Source organism: Lepidochelys olivacea (assembly GCF_965140295.1).
Source record: "Lepidochelys olivacea isolate rLepOli2 genome assembly, chromosome: 3".
In the NCBI taxonomy this organism is placed as follows: Eukaryota; Metazoa; Chordata; order Testudines; family Cheloniidae; genus Lepidochelys; species Lepidochelys olivacea.
This window is the reverse complement of record NC_140413.1, coordinates 65,473,892-65,498,799: the sequence shown is the minus strand read 5'-3', so window position 1 is coordinate 65,498,799 and position 24,908 is coordinate 65,473,892. Positions and strand designations below refer to the sequence as shown.

The 24,908-nt window shown below is 38.9% G+C and overlaps 1 protein-coding gene across 2 annotated transcripts in view; it reads left to right on the top strand.

Annotated features, from left to right (window-relative positions):
* The first annotated feature begins 2,930 nt into the window (after positions 1 to 2,930).
* ME1 (malic enzyme 1) overlaps positions 2,931 to 24,908 on the top strand; it is a 336,698-nt gene continuing 314,720 nt past the window's right edge. The window contains exon 1 of one of the 2 annotated variants that reach the window (XM_084622076.1): positions 2,931 to 3,199. In XM_084622076.1, coding sequence (XP_084478202.1) covers positions 3,155 to 3,199 — 45 coding nt within the window. In that variant the 5' untranslated portion in view covers positions 2,931 to 3,154. The remainder of the gene's footprint in view (positions 3,200 to 24,908) is intronic. The other variant, XM_084622077.1, reaches the window with a different exon arrangement.

Below are 24,908 nucleotides of genomic sequence, written 5' to 3'. Positions count from 1 at the left end.
GGAGCTACACTGCTTGAGGACCCCAGAGTCCCAGGGGAACTGTGGACCATTGCTGGCGAAGACAGGGTAGGAAGCAGCCCAGAGGACTTAGACTTTGCTCCACTGGGTGAAACGGGGAACCAGTCAGTGTGTTTTGGGAGGATCCCTGCTGACTCGGTAGCAAGTAATCCTGCAACTCCCAGGACCCTGGGCTGGAGCTCAGAAGAGCAGGGAGGGCCCGAGTCCCCCTATGCTGGGTGCCACCCACCCCTGAGTGGTGCCCCACTTCCCCAATGGGCCAATTGGCCACACCATCCCACAGAGGGGTGTGACTTTACTGACTCCAGCCATTGGGCCATGCTGCCCTGAGTGGAAGGGCCACTCTATTAACTCCAGCCACTAGGCTGTACTACGTTTTATAGTAAGGGTCGTCAGCATAGGACCTAACCAGATGCGTACAGCCTCTTCCCTTTCTTTTGACCACAAGTGACCCGACACTCTGTGAGGGGGTGTACCTACCTTGCAACACTTGATTGATTGCTCCATTATCTTTCCGGGTACTGAAGTTAAGCTGACTGGTTTGTAATTCCCGGCATTGTCCTTATTCCCCTTTTTAGAGATTGGCACTATATTTGCCCTCTTTCAGTCCTCTAGAATCTCTCTTGTCGTCCATGAGTTTTTGAAGATAATGGATAATGGCTCAGATAACGCGTCAGTCAGTTCCTTGAGTACTCCAAGAAGCTCCCTGAGTATTCTAGGAGTATTTTTAGTTAGTTTAGTGCATTGAGATAAGTATAATCATTTGTAGAAACAAGGATGAGAAGTAAGAAATCCTTGGCAATACTCAAACTTGCCTCACCACAACTTTTTCATAATCTTCATCAAGAATAGAAGATTAGATACTGATTGAGAACTGGAGAGACTATTATTGTTAAAAGATTGCTTTTTGAACAGAGGTTGAACACACACGTCCTTTAAAGAAATCAACATCATGTCCTCTCAAAGAAGTACTAACAATCTCCAACAACAAAAGATACTGTACTTCCATACTGGAAGATAGGTATTTGGCCACCTAACTCATGTGCAGGACCCAGTTTGGTAGGTGTGCTCAGAGACTGCCTACTGGATTGGACCTCTCAGGTAAGTTCATACAGGACAGTTGGGGAGAGGGTTGTATTTCTGTTCTGAAGCAGGGTCTTGGTATATGGGTGATCTATTCCATCATGTGATCTACTTCTTGGGTGGTGTCTTTCTTTTGTGAAGGTGATTCTGAGCATGTCAAGAACACTCCACCACAGAAGCAGATTGCAACAACACTGCATACAACTAAATAGAGCATTTCCAACCGAATCACACCTTAATCTCTTCCTCTGTGAATATTTTACCTGCAGAGAGCAGTTTATCCCTGCTGTGTTCAGAATGTTGGACTTTACATGGATCTGACTCTTTGTCTTGACGAAGAAAAGTGGTCAAGTTTAGGCCAAGCTTAGGTAGCACATATTTGCGAAGTTTGACCTAAACTCAACCACCGTTCTAGTGAAGACAAAACCTAGGCATGCTGGAAGGGCTACCTATACTGAAATGCTCCTGGGGTTGTCATGATTATACTATTATTATGTAATACCTCAGGAGATTGTCCCTGAGGTACATATGTGGTCATCCAGCATGCTTTCAGTTTTAGTAGCTCAGCTGGCTTCTTCACTCTTTAATGTGTTTAAAAAAAAAAAAAAAGTAGCCACCAGGGCTGTCCCTGAAAGCATAGCCATTCCCAGGATTCAAGGAACATATTTACCTTAAAATACTTGAGATGTTCTTGTTCATTCATGTTAATTAAAAGAAAAGTGTGGGCATGAAGGACAAGAATCAGTTACAATTTTCTGGAGAGGTGCGATAGGAGTAACATATATATTTGTGCTGAAAGGACTGGTAGCTAATTTTTTTTCAAGCCTGGTAAAATATGCAGAAAAGAAAATAGGTTCCCAAATGTGATTCCAAATGAACAGGTGTTTCACAATGAGGTGAGCAAGATGAGTCACCATAGGTTTTTGGCAAGGTGAGGCTCCAGAATTCTGCGTGGGTAGTCTTAGGATTGCATAATGGTGCTGGTTTCAGTGACTTTTGGCATAAACTCAGTGAAATTTTATAGAAACCATGTGCAACACTTTAATGAAATCGTGTCAATACAAGTTTTTCTATCTTTGACAAAAAGTATAGAAATTAAATTGTAATTCCATTAAACTCTTCTGTTTTAAAAATGAGCTCAGACTTTAGATGAAAAATAAAAGATTAAACCATTTGATTTACCTAAAAATGACACTTTCATAATGTGACATAATGACATTAATCTGATATGAAGCATATCACTGAAGAAAACAAAATTAGACTTGTAACTGGAAGTCTCCCAAGTAATATTTCAGGAGAAGCCCATAGAACATCAAGAAATGAGGGATGGCACACTAAAGCTCTTGTAGGAGGATGCAAGAGTATACTTCCCTGCCCATATTGTGCCTATTCCCTTGTCCCTCAAGTCTTCACTTCTTCCTGAACCCCTACCACACCTCCAAATCCCTTCCCCTACAGCATATACACCTCTCATCCCCCCTCTCCACCCATCACATGGCCAAGCCCTCCTCCCAAGCATACATCCCCCCACCCCTAATCCCTCAATCATATGGCCAGTCCCAGCCTCCCAAGCATACACCCCTCATTCCCCCCACTCCACATCCCCTCCATCCCATGGCCAGCCCCTCTCCCTCAGGACACACGCCTCATCCCCCCCCACCATCACATGACCAGTCCCTCTCCCAAACACCCCCTCCATCCAAGTTCCCTCAGGACACCCCCCCCCCATCACTCCCCGACTCCCTCAGGACCTCCATCACCAGCCAACTCTTCCCCCGATCCACGGCCTGCACCCACACCCCGTCTCTCAACCCCCGCCGCCGCCGCCGCCGCTTCCCTCCAGTCGGCGCCGTCGCGCGGGGACCCGCCCCCCGCCGCTCCTGTCTCCGAGCGGCTCCTCAGCTGACTCAGCGGCGCTTGTGCCCCGGTGACCCCGGCTTGGAGGCGGCGTGTCACGGGCGCTTCCTCCTCCCCGCCCCCGCGGTATCCTCCCGGCGGACCCTCGCCTCGGCAGCGGCGACAGCAGCGCCCGGCGCAGCCCGCGGAGCTCACCATGAAGCGGGGCTACGAGGTGACCCGCAACCCGCATCTCAACAAGGTACCGGGGCAGGTGGGCGGGCGCGCCGGGGCCGGGCGGGCCGCCGCTGAGGAAAGGCCGCGGAGGGGGGTGGGGTTGGTTAGTCCCCGCCGCCCCCGGCTCTGGGCGCGTAACGGGGGGGCATTCCCGGGGGCCCAGCCGCCAGCCCGGGTCCTCGCTGCCGTGGGGGCGGGCACCGGCCTCCTTGGACGCCGGCAGGGTGGGGGCAGCGGCGCTTGTCCTGTAGACTCAGCACTTGGCAGCAAACTCTGATACTTCCAAGTTCCTGCGGATCAGCTGACGCTTCCTCTGCTGTAGATAACGCCACTGCAGCCCAGGAGACTCTTGATATAGGCTCAGCTCCCTGCGGTGCCCCCTGTCCCTTTACGAACCTGGGCAAGCCACTTCGCCTCCCAATGCCTCAGCTTGCTCCTTGGGCAAATGAGGCTATTGCTACATAATAGTATTGCCATCAAGCAGAGCAGACATATTTTTTGGCAGACAGGGTAGGAAGCAACCATATGGTAGAAAGTTGATGTTGGTAGAAAGTTCAAATACTGATACGTTTCCATACAAATTCTCTATTCCAACATATTTATTTTACTAGCACTCTGGCTCTGCTCCCAGGGTTGGTTCAGGAGATGTCCATGAGGAAATATAAGTGCCCCTGCCACCTATCACAATTGCATACTGTTCCTCTTGCTTACCCCCATCAAATGCTGAAGTAGGTTTTGACCTTTGGTAGTTGACAAGGAAAAAGATATTTAACTTTCATTTGAGCACATTGTTTCTCATTTTTTGCTTTTCATTTTGTGAATGTATTTGTTCTAATAAGCACGTACAATAGCACAATTCAAATAAAAAGTACTTTATTGGCATTACAAGCGGTACAGTTGTTGCTAAAGTGTAAAGGGGACAAAACTCAGAGTAGCTGTCAGAGGTAGATGTGATAAATTAAGTCTCTTGTATCAAGTCTAGATTAGGTCTTCAGAATACTGCATGGGATTGTATCCTTTTGGCGAGTTGTGATATTATTTATTTTAGTTTTGCAATGACTTTTAATGAGGGTTTGTGTTAAAACGCATAAAGTTATATAGTCATATGGCAAAATGGGGATAGATTGATATAAACTAATGTTTCTCTAGTTTCATTGCATGAATTGACTTATCAGTAAAAATCCTTGTTAGTTAGATGAATAGTCCTTTTTTTAGTGTTGGTCGATCTTGGATACAAAGATTCCACATATTTTCTGTTTTGAATTTACATCTACAGAGGCTTGAGTGAGGTATCTTGGGATCATCTGAAATGAAAGGTGATTAAACAAACAAAACAATCCAAAGAGTGATGATAAAGGACTTCAGATGTTCCCCAAATGAAATAGAGTAACAGCGTTCATGTAAAAAATCTGAATAACCAAGACAAACAAACCCCCTCAATTTAAGAATGCCATAATTAGTGTGAACGCTAAAATGCCTCTGGTAAAGGCCACTTTTAGGCAAAATAATCCCATCCCTTTTCTGCTCCCCAACTTCATCCAACCCTGAATGAAGAGCACCTCTTTGGCTTTTCAGTGCTAGGCAGGAAGATTTCTATTGGGTTTTCTGGCTGAGATTCTTTACTGTGAATAGAAAAGGAGTACTTGTGGCACCTTAGAGACTAACCAATTTATTTGAGAATGAGCTTTCGTGAGCTACAGCTCACTTCATCGGATGCATCCGATGAAGTGAGCTGTAGCTCACGAAAGCTCATGCTCAAATAAATTGGTTAGTCTCTAAGGTGCCACAAGTACTCCTTTTCTTTTTGCGAATACAGACTAACACGGCTGTTACTCTGAAACCTTTACTGTGAATGAAGATTTGTGTTATACAAGTGCAATAACATTTTCAGATTAGTAGTAAAATTTTACTAGACACCTGCTGCACAAACCCAGTTAATACAAACTTTACTTGAGCTGCTTCTGTCCAATTGCAATCTGCTGCCTCTATGTTAGTGAGATAGTGTCTCAGAATCCTATTCCTGGGTCTGGACAAGAACCCCTCAACCTGCTTCCTGACTACTGGGACAGGCAAGACTGAGAAAAAGACTCTCCTATGGGAGGGGATTCTACAACCTAAGTGGCTATATAGATGATTATTAGTGGAGGGGAGAAGAGCAAATGGAGAATTTGTAGGACACTGTCAAAAATGTTGCCAGTTGTGGTGATGGTTTATTATGTAATTGTGTCTGCATAAGACACAATGGACTGAGACTACCAACTCCTATTGGGAGGACTATTTAACAGACAGCCAATAGTACAAAGTTGAACTTTAAATAATAATAATAAAAAAATAATGGTTCTAAAGTACAAAGGAACATATGCAGGAACTTTTCCTGCAAACCAAGGGGCTCTCCGTGAGGTCTGAAATTAACTAGTAGTCTTTACATTAAGTTTGATACTTTTTGCGAAACAGAAATATACAATATAGCTAGCTATATCCATTTATATAAATATTACGTAGTTTACCCTCTATTCATTCAGATTCTTAATTTTTATATTTTGTTAGAAAGTCATGAATGACTCTTATTTACTAGATCAATTTTTTACTTCCGATTTGTATCAAGCTGCATTTGGATGGAAATTGGACTTAAAAATGCACAAAAAGCATTTTAAAATTGTTCTTTATTAGTTAGTTTTTTTCCACATTTAAGTTAAATAAAACTAAGTTTTTCAAAACACACTTTGCATTTAAAACTGATTTATTAAACAAAGGAAATATTATTTGTAATCAGTGATTTGAATGGATTGTTTCTGGTCACCATGGCCCCGATCCACAAAAGAGACTTAAGTGCCTAAACTCCAGTTTTAGGTGCCTATGTCTGAGATTTAGGCACTGCTCTGATCCACATATGCGCCGTTTGGCTGCCAGCTAACCCTGTAGGCTTTTAAACTCCCTCAGCGCCTAAATATCCTCAGTAAATATTCCCGAGGTGCTTGTATTTCCACCTTTGGGCATGTGCAGTGCATTGCAGTCTTGCTCTAGGCATTTGGACGCCTATCTGATGCCCAAGCCCCAGCACAGTCCACAAACTGGGGGTAGATACGCGGAACAGCGCCTGTCTTGCCTGGGGGGTCCAATCTGCTAAGTGTGCTGAGAGCATGCCTAATGTCACACAAAACAGGTCACGGGAAGGGGAAGGGAAAAAGGAGGATTCTCTTATTGCTAGTAACCCAGTGTTAGGGTACTCACCCAGGATGTGAGAGAGCCAGTTCAATTCTCTCCTTTCCCTGATGAGGACAAAGGATTTGAACAGGAACTTCCTACCTAGTGAGTTCCCTATGTGCTGGGCTATGGGGTATTCTGATGTGGGCCTCTCTCAACCAGTAAGCCTGGCAGATGGATATCTTCTCAATAATGTGAAGACCTTGGATGTGCACCTCTTTTTTTCCCACTTATGATATAAATGGTCAAGAAAATAAAAAGAAAAATGAGAAAAAATTATTCAAAATCTCCATACTGACCACTAAACCTCAAATATTTCTGATTTTGGGAGCTAGTGATTAAGCACAGTTTTAGGATTCCAATTTACAAGAAAATACGCATAACAATTCTGTTCATAAGATCTAAACAGATCGAATTTAACTGCTGGGAGATTAAAAGATGAATCTCCAAATTTGTGGACATCCTGTGAGTTAATAATAAAGTAAGAGATTTCTTGGGTCTCTAGCATTTACAAATGTATTTGAAAAATGTTTTGTTAATGGTCTAAAACACAAGACAAGTCTTTGGTCAGTACAAAGATTTTTCCACTCACAGATTGAAAATAGGGCTGTAGATATAATTCCCTAAGAATTCACCTCTTACATTTTTATTCAAGACTTCTTCATTTCAGTTGAACCCAAGTATTGTACTTTCTTTTTTTCCTTCTACACCTCAGGCAGTGGAGAGAGCATTTTCTTGCACAATCTAGTTATTATATTATTAATTGCATAGTACAGGGTAGTGTGTCGTCATAATCCAGACCTGGAGAAAATACACTGCATTTTTTTTCAATGTGGAAAAAAAAATCTTAAAAAACTTCAAAGTATGCCCTTACTTGAAGTCTACATTTTAACAATCCTAAAGCCAATAACTCAGCAAATGCGACCAAGAAGCTTCCCCAAGAGATCCTTGTTCATGTCTTGGGCAGAAAAGAATAGGGTTTCTTATGATGAAAAATGTACAATTAGAGCAGTCATAGTACATAGCCATAAATCCATCTGTTTATGAAACATTATGCAGTGGATATATTTTGTCAGCTCTTGTCTTTCGTTATTTTGATTTAAAAATCAATAGGTGCTTTTGTGTCCCAGCAGTGGCCTATGTGTTGGTGTATGTTCCCATATGTGATAGACTACATTTTGTTTTAACTGTACATAGGTTTTCGTATAAGAGTAGGACATGTATGAATCCAGAAAAAATAATCTTCACTAAAACAAAGTAAATTATCTGTATAAGAATATAATAATCTCTATACTCTATATTATTGGGCTTTGGAATATGTACTCTGTAGAGTGCTTCCCAGTGTATTGAGTGAGGTATGCCAAGAGAAAACAGAATCTCCTATTACATAGAAGTCTACACAACAACGTTCTTTAGGTTGGTGGATGCTTTCTTCATGCAAAAACAAATGTACAGTCTGTTACCTCATTGTTTTCTTAGCAGCTTTCTTTAGCACTGCCCTACTACTCTTAAAGGTGAACGTGATGTTTAAAAATGATCTTTGCTCTGTGTGTGGAACCCTAGTATTGAACACTGACTTGTTTTAAGCCCTGAAGCCTTCAGCATTTAAATCCTGAAGTTCTCCAAACTGTAATGTAATGTGATACACTTCAGACTCCATTGCATCTTTCGTCCAGGGCACCAAGCTGGTACAACCGTAGCCAATTCACCAGTTTCACTCAGGAGAGGTGTGGAAATCAATGTGGTCCAGCGAAGACCAAATGGAAATCATAAGGTTGACTGGAAAGTCTGGAAGGCCACTAAGTTGTGGAAGGAAGTGTGTGTTTGTGTGGGAGGGAATACATGGAATGAGTAGTTCCCAATAACAAAAAACCTTGACCTAACTCCTTTCAGTTTCAAAACACTGTAGTGAAAAGTGCTCTGTTTCTCTGATAGTAAATTCTTCTGCATCTTTTGTTTTACTTGAATAACAAAAACATTGTCAACTCTTGGCAATGTTAAGATTGGTATCCCAATTTCTTTTTTTTTTTTTAAATCTTGCAATGCATGATTCTTTCCATATGTTGCATTGAAAATTGGTTTAAAATATATCATGAATGCTATACAAAAGGGGTTTTAAATAAGAAACAAAAACATACCTAGAATTCAGATTTTAATAAGTTACTTTTGAAAGACTGATAGGTGTCTTGCGTGTGCAGTCTTTGGTATATGTAAAATATATAAGATAAGTGATTTTTTTGGAGTTGCTGTGTCTTTCTAAAAACTTTTATTTTCATTTTAAGTTGTATTGCACCATAATCATGATCAGGTACAGTATTATAGGTTCATTTATATATGTTCTCCAGTTAGTAGTATTCTTGTACACTTTAATGTATAGATCCTCTTGGTATTAAATACTTAAATAGAATTATAACTTTGCCCAGTGCCTCCTGATAGGTTAGCAAAAAGATATAATTCCTGCTTCAGGGAATTTCTGTGGCCTAAGTGTTGCTTTGGAATCTACCAGCTTGTATCCCTGAACAGTGTAGAATCCTATTGACTTCAGTGGGACTGTGAATAGACACGTTAACAGTTTCTGATATAGTATTGGGGTCTAACTTAGACAAAAATGAATCATGAGGATGAAGATATAGAAACAGGTTGAGTCATACTGTCAGTGAATGATACAAGTTCTGATTTTCTTAACTATAGACTGAGGTAGGGCAAGAGAAGAGCAGATATCATAGGAGTGGAGGTCAGCAGGGAAAAGCAAAGAAAGGGTTTGAAGGGGAAGAGTGAGGATGCCTGGATCACAGAAATAGGAACAGATTTCCTGTCACTAAGAAAAACAGTGCTTTTGAAAAAAGTACAATTATTTTTAATCTAATTTTTACTCTTATAGTTCTAATTTTTATTTATAATCTACAGTAATACACTATAAATTTAGAGAAAACAAAATAAAGGAGAGAAACTATGGCAATTGTGAGGCAAACAATGTATCAGTGGCCAGAAGAAATAGAGTAGTAATTAAAAATTAATAGATATTGCGAATTCTCCCCAGAAACTGTGAACTTTAAAGCAATGCTGTTCTGCCATGAAATAAATTCTGTTAATAAAAAGCTTTCAGTTAATTATGTGCTTTTCCCCTTTAAATAGTAGGAATAAAAATAATTATTTGAGAAATACGTTTTTTGTTACATCAGAGAGGAAACTGATGTTGGGAATTAGAGGTATGCAATCAATGATAGGATATGTTCATTACCACTACTTGAAAGGCATTGGTAAACTTGTACAGAAATTGCCGCGTACACTGACAGTATTAAAATGTCAGGGAGAAACATGGACTTGCTTTTACTTTTCTGTAATATCTGATTTATAAACACTTTGAGATGGTATCCTGGCATTTTGACTAGTTGTCTTTTGCCTCACCTTATTTTAAAGATGGCTATTACTAATGCTGACAACTCTGACAATAAATAAAGAAAAGGTTTGCTAAGGAAATTAGTTCTTCTTAGATTCTGCAGAAGGCACATATTAAGTCATTTAAACAAATTCTGTTTCACTTCTTTTTTCACTCTGTATTGAGCCTGATTATTTGCGCTGAGTAGCCCTGTTGGACTAGATTGTAGGTTTGGCACAAACCTTGTATGGGCTGGTGCTTGGTTACATTACACCAGGGGCAGTACATGGAAGAAATTTTGCGGTTGAGATGCACGGTTTCCTCCCTTCCTGTTCTTTCTCTCTGGAAGAAGAAGGTGGGGTCAGGGAAGGAGTTGGAGTAGATGTGGTGGTAGTAGTAATTTGCCACAGCAAATTATAGCACCTTCTTTGCTGGTTTAGCAGTGCTCGATGTGCAGTGTTGGCTCCGACCAACCCTTTCTCTCCTTACTCACTTCCTGACCATCTGCTTTAAAGGAGCTGAGGAGTTGGTGCATAGCACCAGTCCACTCCCATGCATCCCACTGCAAGGTTTGGGTAGTCCATGTAGTGGCCTTTGATGTGGTAGTGGGGGGTTCTTACTTCCCCTTATGCTCCTGTATAGGCCTATACGCCAAAAGATACTTGAGTGCATTGAAATCAGTTAAACTGTTTGTGGAGTATGCAGGTAAGTAAGAGTGGTAAATTCAGTCCCAGAGATATTAATCATTATTCAGATTAAGTATTTTCTGAACATGTGTCAAAGACTATTACATTTATGAATTTGTACAGAGACCACATTTGTATTAGTTATTTTAAATTTATTTTAACGTCACCTTTAGAGGCAATTATTGGTTTAATCCTAAGTGAAGCACAGGATCTGGTCTAAGAGGTGAATATAGCTGAACTGCTTGGTGATAGCAAACATAATGTAATTAAATTTAACAACTTGTAGGTGGAAAATAGCAAATAAACCCACCACAGTAGCATTTAACTTCAAAAAGGAGAAATACGCAAAAATGAGGAAGATGGTTAAATGGAATTTAAAAGGGACAGTCACAAGGGGGAAATGCCTGTAAACTGCCTGGAGACTATTTAAAAACACCGTAAGAAAGGCTCACACTATATGTAAAAAACCCAACAACAAACCCATAAGGTGACCAGAAAAATGCTACCATGGTTAAACAACAGAGTAAAAGAAGCAGTTAGAGACAAATAGATATACTTTAAAAATTGGAATTGAGATTCTAGGGAGAAAAATAGAAAGGCACATAAAATCTGGCAAGTAAAGTGTAAAAATATAATAAGGCAGGCCAAGAAAGAATTTGAAGAGCAACTATCTAAGGATACAAGAACTAATAGCAAATTTTTTTAAGTACATCAGAAGCAAGAAGGCGGTCAAATGGCCAGTGGATCCACTGGATCATTGAAGTGCTAAAAGAAAAGGAGTACTTGTGGCACCTTAGAGACTAACCAATTTATTTGAGCATGAGCTTTCGTGAGCTACAACTCACTTCATCGGATGCATACCGTGGAAACTGCAGAAGACATTATATACACACAGAGACTATGAAACAATACCTCCTCCCACCCCACTGTCCTGCTGGTAATAGCTTAGCTTAGGACAGTGGGGTGGGAGGAGGTATTGTTTCATGGTCTCTGTGTGTATATAATGTCTTCTGCAGTTTCCACGGTATGCATCCGATGAAGTGAGCTGTAGCTCACGAAAGCTCATGCTCAAATAAATTGGTTAGTCTCTAAGATGCCACAAGTACCCCCTTTCTTTTTGCGAATACAGACTAACAACGGCTGTTACTCTGAAACCTGAAGTGCTAAAGGAGCACTCAAGGAAGACAAGACCATTGCAGAAAAGCTAAATGAGTTCTTTGCATTGGTCTTCATTGCAGAGGATGTGAGGAATCCCCACATCCGAGTTATTCTTTTTAGGTGAGAAATCTGAGGAACTGTCCCAGATTGAGGTGTTAATAGTGGAGGTTTTGTAGCAAATTGATAATTTAAATAGTAATAAGTCATCAGGATCAGTTGGTGTTTTCCCAAGAGTTCTGAAGGAACTCAGATATGAAACTGTAGAACTACTAACTTTGGTATGTAACCTATCACTTAAATCCGCCTCTGCATGAGATGACTGGAAGATAGCTAACTTAAAACCTATTTTTAAAAAGACTTCAAAGGTGAACCTGGCAATTACAAACCGATAAGCGTAACTTCACTACCATGTAAATTGGTTGAAACTATAGTAAAGAACAAAATTAACAGACTTGGAGATAAAAACGATATGTTGGGGACCAGTCAAAATGGCTTTTGTAAAGTGAAATCATGCCTTACCAATCTATTAGAATTCTTTGAGGGGGTCAACAAGCATGTGGACAAAGGTAATCCAGTGTGCGTTGATAAGGCATTGTCTTCACTGGGTATGAACCAATGGTCTTCTAACTCAGAAGTATGCAGCAAATGCAACACATGTATATACTTAAATATCTAATATATACTTGGCACTCCTAAATACTTGTCAGCCTTATACACCTAGTCTACTTATATCTATTCATCACACCTTGATTGTATATGAAATAGCCTTTGAGTTCATCAGAGCAATAACACATTTAAACGATAAAATGAACTAATTGGCTACAGAGGGTTTCTGAAAATGCACCTGCAGAAATGCCTTCTCAGGGCATTGAACCATGCACTCCATACAATGCAAAATTAGGTGACAGTCTCAGATCACATCTGAATGACCGTTTGTGGGCAGGTATGTACAAACACACTGAAAGCCAATCCAGTTTTCACTCTATATATACTTATATACTTGCTGTGGAAGCAAGCATCCTCGGAAGATAAATTACAAAAAATTCATATTATGCATCCTTTTAGTTCATTTTGACATCTCTGTCAGGGTGTGACTTAAACAAAGAAATCCCTCACAAATATGGCCATATGGGATCAGATCAGTGGTCCTTTGAATCCAATATCCTGTCTGATAAGTGTCAGTACCAGCTGCATTGGAAAGAAGGTTTAAAAAAACCATGTAGCGAGCAATTATGGTACTTGGAGGAGACTTCCTCTAATACCTCCTGTTAGAGGTTGGCTTATGACTGAGGCACGAGAGTTTATATCCCTTCCAAACCAGGGAGTAACCAGAGGATAAAGTTTCTCTGTGGCAATAGAAATAATGTCCTGGACCGAGAAAAACTGCTGCCAAAAATAGTTAGGACAAAGAAAAGAGAAATTAGGAGAGTTGAGGTCCTTCTAGTCCTTCACTGTCTTAGAAGACATTTTTGGCTTTCTAGGCAGCCAGAGATCCTACTTCATTCCTACAGAAAATATCAGACCTCTTGAAGTAGGGACTGTTTTTCATTCAGATCAGGAACACCTACAGTTTAACAGCTAGGCATTGGAAGAGACATGTAGTTCACCGTGGATTCTTCATTAACTTGTGGTATAATGTGGTATCCACATGGAACTCAACCACAATTTTTCCATTTATTGATCTGGTTGAATTTATATTTCTGGTGTGAGAGGAAACAGAAAGCTCTTGGGGCAGGGACTGCCTCTTTGTGTAGTGCTTAGCCAAATGACTTCTAGATGCTATTGTGATACAACTATTATAATACTCAAAAAGTTCTGTTGATCTTAGCTATGCTAGAGTTTCTTCAGGGGGTTTGGCTGGAGTCCTGTAACCAAACATCATGGAAGTGTGGCTACCAGCCATAGCAGCATTTTGTAGACAAGCACTTTGGACCCTCCATTTGAGTATCAGGTGCCAAGTGTAATCACAGTGACAAACTAGACAAGTCTGTTGCTGGCCTTTCTAGTTGCCATTACTTCTGAAGGCAAGTTCTGGAATTAGTTCCCATATCCATACAAGAACCACACTGCTTTGCCAAGAGGAAAAGGGTTGTCATATGGTCCCAGCAACTGTGGAAAGAGGAATTTACCTTACACAAAAAGGTTTCTGGAACCCTACAACAAACCTCTCACTCTCACCATAATTTTACATATAATCTATTATTCCTCTTTTTTTCTTTAAATTAATGTAAATGAATTTCTTGAAGAATCTGGATCTTCAGTTCAGTCGGCTGCAGGTTAGTAGTGCCTGAAAATCAAATCACATTTATTTAGATGCTTAAATATGGGTTTAGGGACTAGGGTTTGAAAATTTTCATCATTGTGGAAATTTAATAGGCACAGTTAATCAAATAAAGGAAGCACTGTAATTGGAAACAATACTCATGAAGATCACCATATGGGCTTGTCTTAAATATGTAGCTAACTTTTAAAATTCCACGGAATTGTAATACTGTATGTGCTCCAAGTACAATATGTACTTTGTTTCATTGAGACTTGAAAAAAGTTCGGTGTATCTCTAAAACTGGTCTCTTTCACCAACAGAAGTTGGTCCAATAAAAGATATTACTGCACCCCCTTGTCTCTCTACATTGTTTGGTAATCCAAAATGCTGTCTAAAACATTTTGCTGTAGTGTCTCATTTAATCCGGCTTCTAATTTTACCCACTGTGGGATTGTTTTCACAGTAAAATTAGCAAGATATGTTACAACAATCTGTATGCTATATCTTATATCTGCAAATGTAGGAAGCTGCATCCTAGCAGCTTTTTCCTTTAATGTGAATAATTAATAAAGATGACATTCCTGGAAATGGCAACAGGCTTAAGCAGCATAATTTTCAAGCCTAGTAAACAGCAGTATCTTGTGTCGCTGACATATTTATTTCAGATGACTCTTTTTTCCCTAGTAGCTGTAAATTGTATTTTCTCATAATGAGTTAAGTATATGATGGTACTCTACATAATTGTTTTTGCCAAGTATTAATATGTATATTGTCCAGGGTGGATAAAAATCAATGATTTTTTAAAAAAAATTTAAAAAATTGGATTTTTTTTATTTAAATCAGTTTTTCTGCTTTAAATTGGTTTTTTTGTTAGATAGATTTTTTCCTCAAAAAGAATTTTATCTAAAGATTGAGCTAGAATGTATCTTAATTAAAACTAAAATATCTCATCATGGAATACGGATTATAAATTCTAATTCTATAGTATGAGACAATATATTCATGTAATGTTGCAGAAAAGTTTTGTAAATGAGTTCCAATACTTCATGGATTAGGGACCCAATTTTATGGGGTTCTAGGGGCTTCTATATAGATTATATTTAGGTTAATCTTTCTATCTACCCAATGGGGCTCAGTCTAGAAGATACCATCAGAGATGCTTAGTTTTGCAGTTCTCAAACTGTGGATTTGTCTCCAGAGATAACATGCTTGTTGTCATAAATATAAAGGGAAGGGTAACCACCTTTCTGTTTACAGTGCTATAAAATCCCTCCTGGCCAGAGGCAAAATTCTTTCACCTGTAAAGGGTTCAGAAGCTAAGGTAACCTCACTGGTACCTGACCCAAAATGATCAATGAGGGGACAAGATACTTTCAAATCGGGAGGTAGGGGGGGAAGAGAAGGTTTTTGTCTGTCTGTGTGATACCTTTGCCGGGAACAGATTGAGGATGCAAGCTCTCCAACTCCTGTAAAGTTAGTAAGTAATCTAGCTAGAAAATGCGTTAGGTTTTCTTTGTGCTTTTGGCTTGTAAATTCGCTGTGCTGGAGGGAATGTGTTTTCCTGTTTTTGTGTCTTTTTGTAACTTAAGGTTTTGCCTAGAGGGATTCTCTATGTTTTAAATCTGATTACCCTGTAAAGTATTTACCATCCTGATTTTACAGAGGTGATTCTTTTACCTTTTCTTTAAATAAAATTCTTCTTTTAAGAACCTGATTGATTTTTTCATTGTTCTTAAGATCTAAGGGTTTGAGTCTGTGTTCACCTGTACCAATTGGTGAGGATATTATTATCAAGCCTTCCCCAGGAAATGGGGTGTAGGGCTTGGGGGGATATTCGGGGGGAAGACATCTCCAAGTGGTCTCTTTCCCTGTTCTTTGTTTAAATCGCTTGGTGGTGGCAGCGTATCAGGTTTTAACCTAAGCTGGTTCCTAAGGAAAGAAAGAAATCTGTGCCTTGGGGAAGTTTTAACCTAAGCTGGTAAGAATAAGCTTAGGGGGTCTTTCATGCAGGTCCCCACATCTGTACCCTAGAGTTCAGAGTGGGGAAGGAATCTTGACACTTGTTAACAGCAAAAATGTTTTTAAATAAATAAATTATATATTGAGGTGAGAAATAACAGACCTCAGCCCTATTGTCCCTCTGCAAATTTGTGTACACAGAGTCAAACCCTTACTTCCCTAAAAGTGCAAAGTTTCAAAAAGTTCAATGAATAGAAGATTGTTGGGGGTGGAATAGATCTGGACAAGGAGAAGAAGTCTGGAGATAAATGTGAGAAGGGAGGGACAGGCAGTAGAGACAAAAGTGAAACAGTTTGAGCAGCATATTCCAGAAGTCTTGAGGTCTTTCTGAGTGTAGCCTTCATTGATTTGAGATCTACCATACCATTCTTCCACTAGAAGGGAAAAACTATAATGGCAGCAGGCCATAAAAGAGACCCAGTTTGAATATTTTAATGAAGTTCCTCTACCTGTGGGTAAGACAGGCATGCATGCAAAATGCAAAACAGTGCAACAAAGAAATGCAAGGCCTGGTTATCTGAATGAAACAACATCATGAGAAGTGTTCCTTCTCAGGAGGAAGCTGTGTTGAAGATGATGAAAGGAACGTGTCTGAACATGCAGGATGTTCAGGTTGGTAAACTTTTTTATTTCATACTTCTTTCTTAAGGACTGCCTGTCTTCCTTCTGGACTCTTCTTGAATTCTCATGTTTGAGCAAAAAATATAGTTGTTACTCTATGGTACTATCATTTTAGATGCAGTTTTGATACAAAATAAATAGCTGAAATAGGAAGATCTTCCTTTTACAATTTCATCTTTAAAGTAGTACTGAGTGTCAGTGAATGCAATGAGTAACACTAAATGAGGAGTATGGTAATAATAATTAAATAACTGCATTGACTTATTTTGTTTAGGAGAATCCATCCTCAACATACAGGATTCTGAAGACTATCCACCTTCAAGATCACCATCATTTTCTATAGTTTCGGAGTTATCTGCCAAGGATAGTGTTTCAGTCACATCATGTATGTCACATAGCCACAGTATATCATCTGTAGCAAAAAGAAAAAAAATCTCCATCATCCAGAAACAACCATAGATAAGTTTGTGAGAAGAACCAGCAGATTGCAAAAAGAGGTAATTGATGAAAAATTGCCCGGTTTGTTTATGGAACAAACTCTCCTTTCCATATGATTGAGAACCCACACTTCATTAAAAATGGTTCAGTTATTAAGCCAGGATACAGTCCACCCAACAAAGCAGATGTCGCAGGCAAATTGCTGGATAAAGTATATGAAAGAGAAATTGAGCAGTGTGCAAAAGGTCTAGAGGGTAAAATTGTTAACCTGAGTCTTAATGGGTGGAGCAATGTCCACAATGATCCTGTTGTATGTGCTTGTGTGACAACAGAAGAAGGGAATGTCTTCCTTACAAAACCAATTGATATATCAGGAAATGCACAGATAGCAGAATACTTACAAGAAGTAGCAGTAAAAGCTATAACAAACTGAAAAGAAATTCCAATGTCTAGTAGGCAGCTTGGTCACAGACAATGCGGCAAATGTATCTATGATGAGAAGAAATTATTTAGAAGAGAGTGAAGAGAGTCCCAAGCTAATAGCGTACGGTTACAGTGCTCATTTGACACACCTCCTAGCCAAAGACTTCAGTGTTCCAGAAATAAAGGCTAATGTTGTTGAAATTGCAAAATATTTCTGTAACAACCACTTTGCAGCAGCTGCTCTGAAAAAAGTGGGAGGAACCAAGCGAACTCTCCCGCTAGATGTGCGATGGAACTCAGGAGTGGATTGTTTTGAGCACTATATCAAGAACTCACCTAATCTGATGACAATTTGTGAATAAAAACGTGAAAAAATAGATGGCACTGTCACAGCCTAAGTTCTCAACATTGGGCTTAAGAGACATGTTGAACACATGCTGAATACCCTGAAGCCTATTTCTGTAGCCTTGAACAAAATACAGGGAAATAGCTTTTTTATTGCTGACGCTGTTGAAATTTGGAAGGAACCGAGTGAGATCTTAAAAAGAGAAATATGCAATGACAGAATTAAATTACAAGCATTAAAAAAATGAATGGGACGAGCACTATCTCCAGCTCATTTTCTTGCTAATATTCTCAATACTCAGTACCAGGTCAAATCTTAACTGCTGAAGAAGAGGAGTTGGCTATGACATGGACATCCAGCAATCATCCCTCCATAATGCCAACTATAATGAACTTCAGAGCTAAGGGTAAACCATTTAAAAAAATATGTTTGCTGCTGATGTTTTAAAGAAAGTTACCCCAGTGACTTTAAGCACTTGGATTCAGAGACCGTTGAAGTGATAATCTCACTTTTAACAGCAGTAGCTTCTCTGATGTGTGCGGGAAGGTTAGTCTCCAGGCTGCATGTAATACCTGCTGCAATGCTAGAAGTCCAAGGGAAGGAGACGTTAATACTACAGACTATCATATCAAAATCAAGGCTCCGAATAACTGCTATTTCCACTGCTTGTGCACTACCAATATCTACTAAAAGCAAGATTTATTATACTTTCCCATTAAGAGAGCACTATTGTAATTCTCTTCTTATTAAAAGGTAATCTATTTTAACTGTATTTTTCCCTTTTGTGGTCATAACTGTACAGATTTATTTGTGCATGACCTCAGCAGTATTTGAAGATATGCTCTCAAAATTTTAGATAGAAAAATTAAAATTAATTTATGTAAATGTTATCTTTTTTCAAATTTATTTGTCTTTCCAGCTAAGTGGATTTTTTCCAGAGAAAGGATCATATCCTGAATGTAGCCTTAAGTCTGTTTCATGCCATAGAAAACAGAGGGATTTAAAAAATAACAAATTCATTGAAAATGATACATGCAGAGTTGGACCTTGATTATGGGACTCACTCCTGCAAGAGATAAGAATGACCACAGAACATTATGAAGCTCAGTTAATAAAAAGGCAGAGTCAGACTTTTGGACGTATTCTGTAGAATGTCAGTGTTCATGAAATATATTTTACAGGTCAGTGTCTAGAGATTGTGATCAATAACCTATTTCTGGAGGAAAAGCCAAGGTCTGCTCATATTTTTTTCGTGGAGTTGTAGACTGCTTTTTCAATGGGAGAATTTCTGAGTCAGATATAATTCTTTGACTGCACAATTCAGAACAACTTAATCGTTTTATACTTGCTCACGTTAACATGTCAGTGAAAATATAAAAAAATATATATTAGAGATGAATGTGACATTTTTCACCCACTCTAGTTTTGTCTTGTCAAATACTTCTTGTTCAGTGTGTCTATTTAGTGGATTCTAAAACCTTCAAAGGAATAGATCTTCAAAACCACCATGTCTGTTGGTCTGTAAAATTCTCTAAAGTACACAATCCGATAGTATCTTCATAATTTATATTGTGGAGTCTGTTTACTGCCAGCCAGTATATTTTATTATTAGTTATCTTCTCTGCAAATAAATGTCTGTGAATAAATAGTAATGCTGACTTAACTTTATTTTTATTTTCACTGGTAGAATGCTTCTTAAATGCCTTTTAAATTATAATAATATATTGTGGTGTTTAGAACCCCGCAAGAGATTAAAGCTTTTAGCCTATTTCTGAAAACTTTCTGCTTCAACTGGAATTGTAGTTGCTCATCAGGCACAATGTGGTAGCTTAAAGGAGGTTTTGGTCTTTCCATATCTTGCTCTGCATTGAGCAGTTGTCTTGCATTTTGTCCCTTTCAGAGCCATGACAATACGGGGTAGTATTTCACTCATAACTAATAAAATCAAGACTTTAAATTTGGGGGGAAATGTCCTGCTCCCTTCCACCTCAACACACACATGAAAAAGAATAAAAGAAAAACTATGAGACACTTTCTAAAGAAATAATTCTTGCATTATAGTGTAAAGTTAATGTCACTGACCTTAAAAATATTAAATAACTTGTTAAATAATTATTTATTTATGTATACCCTGAGCCAAATTATGGTTAATGTGGTGGTGGAAGAGCATAAAAGTAGACACACAGGCCATTCTCATACACAGCATCTTCCACCTGTTATGTAATTTTTAAGAATAGAAATAGATTTGGGGTATATTGTTTGGTCTGGCTCATCGTGTGTGTTGTGGTGGGAAGAGGAGGAACCATACCCAGTTACCTATAGCCACCTCTCACTGATCTTGCAAAATGCTGAATTTTCTGGTCCTGTTACAGCAAAGTAGTCCCACTGACTTCAGTGCCATATCCAGGGAGGGAGAATTGGTGCAACTATCTTCTGTTTTATTTTCAGTTTTTCTTTGTATTTGTGTGCATATTGTCTGCCAAAAATTGGCCTTATGGGTCATTTTTTCTTTGCTACTATTTTCTTTTTAATTTCAGTTTCCTTTTTTCTTTTTGGTCTTTTTTTTCTTCATAGTTTTCTTCCTTTTTCCTTTCATTTAATCTCTTTCTGGGCAAATAATTCTCTTCTGGGTCAGTGCTGCATCCCTTTACTTTTACTCTATCCACATTTGGAGGCAAAAAAGCCAGTGTACCAGAGGTGTGTCTTTTTGGTTAGGTACTTAAAATTTGGTGCTTATGCTCAAGTAATTCTTTTCTATAATGATGTTACTAATAGAAATTTATAGACTTAGGGCTTGTCTTCACTCTGGGGTAAGTCGACCTAAGTTATGCTACTCCAGATATGTGGATACTATAGCTAGAGTCGACGTAGCTTAGGTCAACTTACACCAGTGTCTTCACTGTGCTGCGTCAATGGGAGACGTTCTCCAGTTGACTTACCTAACTCTTAGAATCACAGAAGATTAGGGTTGGAAGAGACCTCCGGAGTACAACCCCCTGCTCAAAGCAGGACCAACCTCAGCTAAATCATCCCAACTCTTATCAGAGAGGTGGAGTACTGGGGTTGACCAGAGAGCACTCTGCTGTCGATTTAGAGGGTCTTTACTAGACCTGTTAAATCGACACCTGCTGCATCGATTGCAGCTGCGTCAATCTCCCCGGTAGTGAAGGCAAGCCCTTATGTTCCCCATCTCATTTAAAATAAATTTTTATTAATCTAACATCTGCTGTATAATACACTCCTCCGGTTTACTCCTTTTTGTGTAATTTGGCTAATTTAAATTAAACGGTTAAATTCAAATAATAAATATCCTCACTGCATAGCATAATTAGTGATCGGAAAAGATTTCTCAATAAAGCCTTTTCTGTGCTGTATATATCTGTACTGAACAGCAGCCTTACGCCTACTATAAATGAGTTATGAAACTGTGTAGGTTCTTTCATGGGCTGCATAAGTAGGGTGACCAGATGTCCTGATATTAGGGGCTTTGTCTTATACACAAAACTATTACTCCCATCGCCCACCCCCCCCCCCAGAAAAAGTGTCCCAATTTTTCACACTTGATATCTGGTTACCCTAGGCATAATAAACCCACTATTGACCTGCCACCTAAAATGCTATCCTAGGATGACCAGATAGCACGTGTGAAATATCAGGATGGAGGTTGGTGTTAGTAAGTGCCTATATAAGACAAAGTCCTGAATATTGAGACTGTCCTATAAAATCGGGATATCTGGTCATCTTATGCTATCGCCTATTCCCCATGCGTTGTTCTTCCTGACTTTGGTTCCACTAGGCTGCATGAAAATTCACAAATTCTTGTTTCCTCTTTCTTTGCTTTAAAATTGTGCTTCAGCTCCTCCTCCTCCTGGCTACCTGGTTTGTGTGTGTGTATGCACTAGCAGAGGTGTAAGAACCTCACAAACAGGGATCATTAAAGCCTGAGGGAGGACACAGTGGGACTGGAGAGGTGGAACTTGCTATTTAGAGGGAAGGGAGCTGGGTGAAGCACCTCATGTTGTTTTATATAAGGTTCACAACATTTAGAACAGACCCTCCTGAACAGCTTCTTTACCGGTGATTCATAAAGTATTTTGGGGAATATTTGTTAGTAATCATTTTTATCCATGTTAATGTTACGGCAGCTGGTGTAATTGCCCTGCATGTTATGGTTCACTGATGTACAAGCACCCAGGATGAAACTCTTCAGAAAATAGTTAAAGTGACCATTCAGTGATCATACCCAGACAGTCTTTGAGGTATTGTGTAGGTTAAAACATTCTCTGGATGGTAATACTGATATTACTTTGTGTTGCAAAGTAGCTTCACAAACGGAAGTTTAATGGCCAGGCCACCTTTCAAAGCCATGTGATCCTAGGTGAGCAGCTGTGGATAAGGGGTTTCCCAGATAAACCCTGAACTTGAGGCAGGCACATGGAACAATGTATTTAAGCTGTGAGATTCCTGGAGTCCAAGAGAGACAGAGATCCAAGATGCTGTCACTTGTTGAAAAAGTAGTGGTGCTTTAGCTGAAGTTTCAGCAAGAAGGAGTTGTCTGTGAACAGTTTGTGATCACCTCTGTACAAAAAATCAGGATTTGTGTCCATTTTGTAAATAAACAAATTACTTTTAGAAACATACCCTGATTTTCCCTTTAACTGGAAACTGATCTGCAAGGCTCTGAAATCTACTACCTCTCATCAAAAAGGCAAGAATATTTGCTTTTGACTTAAAATGGTATCAAATTACTGACTGTACCTGATCATACCAAGGTACACTTAATTCCCATTTAAATCAGTTCATTAGGTATGTAAGATCAGATTGACATTTATGAAACAATGTAGAAATACTTTTTGCTGAGAATTGCTTGTAGAATCTACCGTAAATATATTACTCTGACAAAAAATTATCTTTATCGTAACCATACGGCTTATTCATTGAAACCTGAAGTGGTGATAGCTGTTTTGGGAAGAGGTGGAGTTTGGTTATGCTTACGAAAGCCTGCCTTCATGTACAATGCTACAGCTGCACAGCAGTGCCACTGTAGCACTTTACTGAAGATGCTGCTATGTTGATGATAGAGCTTTTCCCATTGTCATAGTTAATCCAGCTTCCTGAGAGGTGGTAGCATTGACGTGGTGCTGTCTACACAAAGGGTTGGGTCGGTATAACTATGTTGCGCAGAGGTGTGGATTTTTCACATTCCTAAGGAATGTAGTTATGCCGATATAGGTCTGTAGTGTAGACCTGCCCTAAGCAAAATTCTGTTCAGTGTTTAGCGTAAGATCAGTGAAGGATTTGGTTCATGCTCTGCTCTTTGCCTTGAAGTATAAAAGAGGGATCCAAATATCACTAGCTCAGATTTTAAATGAAATGTTATGTTTGTATGTATGCTCTGCAATCTCCAAGAATGAGAATTCAGCTACAGAACACATTTGGCAATATGTTCTTGGAAAAGAACTCTGATTCTTTGATTTATAGTGTTTAAAGTACCTTGCCAAATAGCATATATGAATAAAAGCACTGGAAATAAAAACCAGTCTGTCTCCAGTTATCTGTGCTATACTGTAACAAAAAATGTCAGTGGTATTAATACTACATTCATACTTCTGTGATCTAATTTAAAATCAATATTAAATATACTGATCTATACCCATCCCTCACTCAGTGCAGTTATACCAGTAATGAAACTGAAGCATTAAATCTAGCTTCATTTTCTTTTAAAATGATTTTTTCCTGCTTCACAGTGATTTCAACTGAGAGTTTCACACTGGGCACTTACAGACCATAGAAGAATAAGCTTAACATTTAAAATTTTACCCAAGTTCAAGTAAATATGGAAAAGGTGCCAATATGTCAATGTTAATATTGTATACATATCTCTGGTAATGGCCTTTGTAAGTAATAAAATGTTGTCCCCTTGAGTGAAGAGGCAAAGGAACTGTTAAATGATGTGCAAAGGAGGACACTTTGGATATTGGAGGAGAATCCATCAAGATACAGAGGAAAAAGTCAAGCAAAAAATTAAGGGATTGCATTCTGAATCTGTGATATAATGGTGGTTTGTCTGTTCCTAGTGGCAATAAAAATTAATCAGAAAATTATCCCACCTTTGGACAAAATAGAGTTGACAATCTATCATCTAGCCCTGTTGGAATATGCAAATACAAAAAAGTTAACGGGAATGTAAACTAAAACAGTTCATATTGCCACTCCCAACTTAAAAATAAGTTTGGCCAAGAGTAGAATCAGATCCAGTTTTATAGCTATTTAACTCCACTGATTTTATTGGGGATGCTACTGATTTAGCCAGTCTCCATTCACATGGGTTCATTGTTTTTTAAGAAGATAGAGGCAAAGTGGGTAAGGTAATATCTTTTATTGGGCCAACTTCTGTTGGTGAAAGAGTCCAGCTGCCCAGACCTGAAGAAGAGCTCTGTGTAGCTCGAAAGCTTGTCTGTTTTATTGGACCAATGTCTGTTGATGAAAGATATTACCTCACCAACCTTGTCTCTTTCATATCCTGGGACCAATACAGCTTCAACAACACTTTTATGAAGAGAGATCTTTTTGCAATATCAGGAATGTCAAGTCAGGATTTCCCTGGAGTTCTCCTTTCTCAGCCCTTACTCAATAGGACTGGATGGTGAATCTTTACAAAATAACTTTTCAGACTGTTTGTACGACATTTGAGTTTTAAAAGGTTAAATAAAAGCTTGATTATCAGTAAGAAGCTGGAGGAAACTATTTTTCTATTAAAAAAATCTTTGTAGCAATAAATTAAGACAAATATTCAGAACAATGTTCATCTGTTTTTTGTTACTGTAAGGTCAGATTGCGAACTGTTCTGCTTAAAACATGACTGATTTCATTTTTGTTTTTTCGAGACTGACAAATGTGTATATTAAGTTGATAATGTAACTTGAATTTGATGGTGAGCTCAACAAAGCAAAAACAATGTGTACATGAAATAAAAATAAGATTTTATAGACTTCTAAGAGACAGTTTGGTTCATATTAGTTTTATTGTGTAGCTCTAAATTAGGTCAATATTTTACAATTTTTGCGTAACAGAAAAGTTTGGAACTAGCTGCAAGGAACTAAAGATCTTTTAGAATTTTGGACTTGTATTAAAAGTACTGAATTACATAGCTGAATCGATTTTAAAGGTCAGCAGGAAACATTATTATAATCTAGT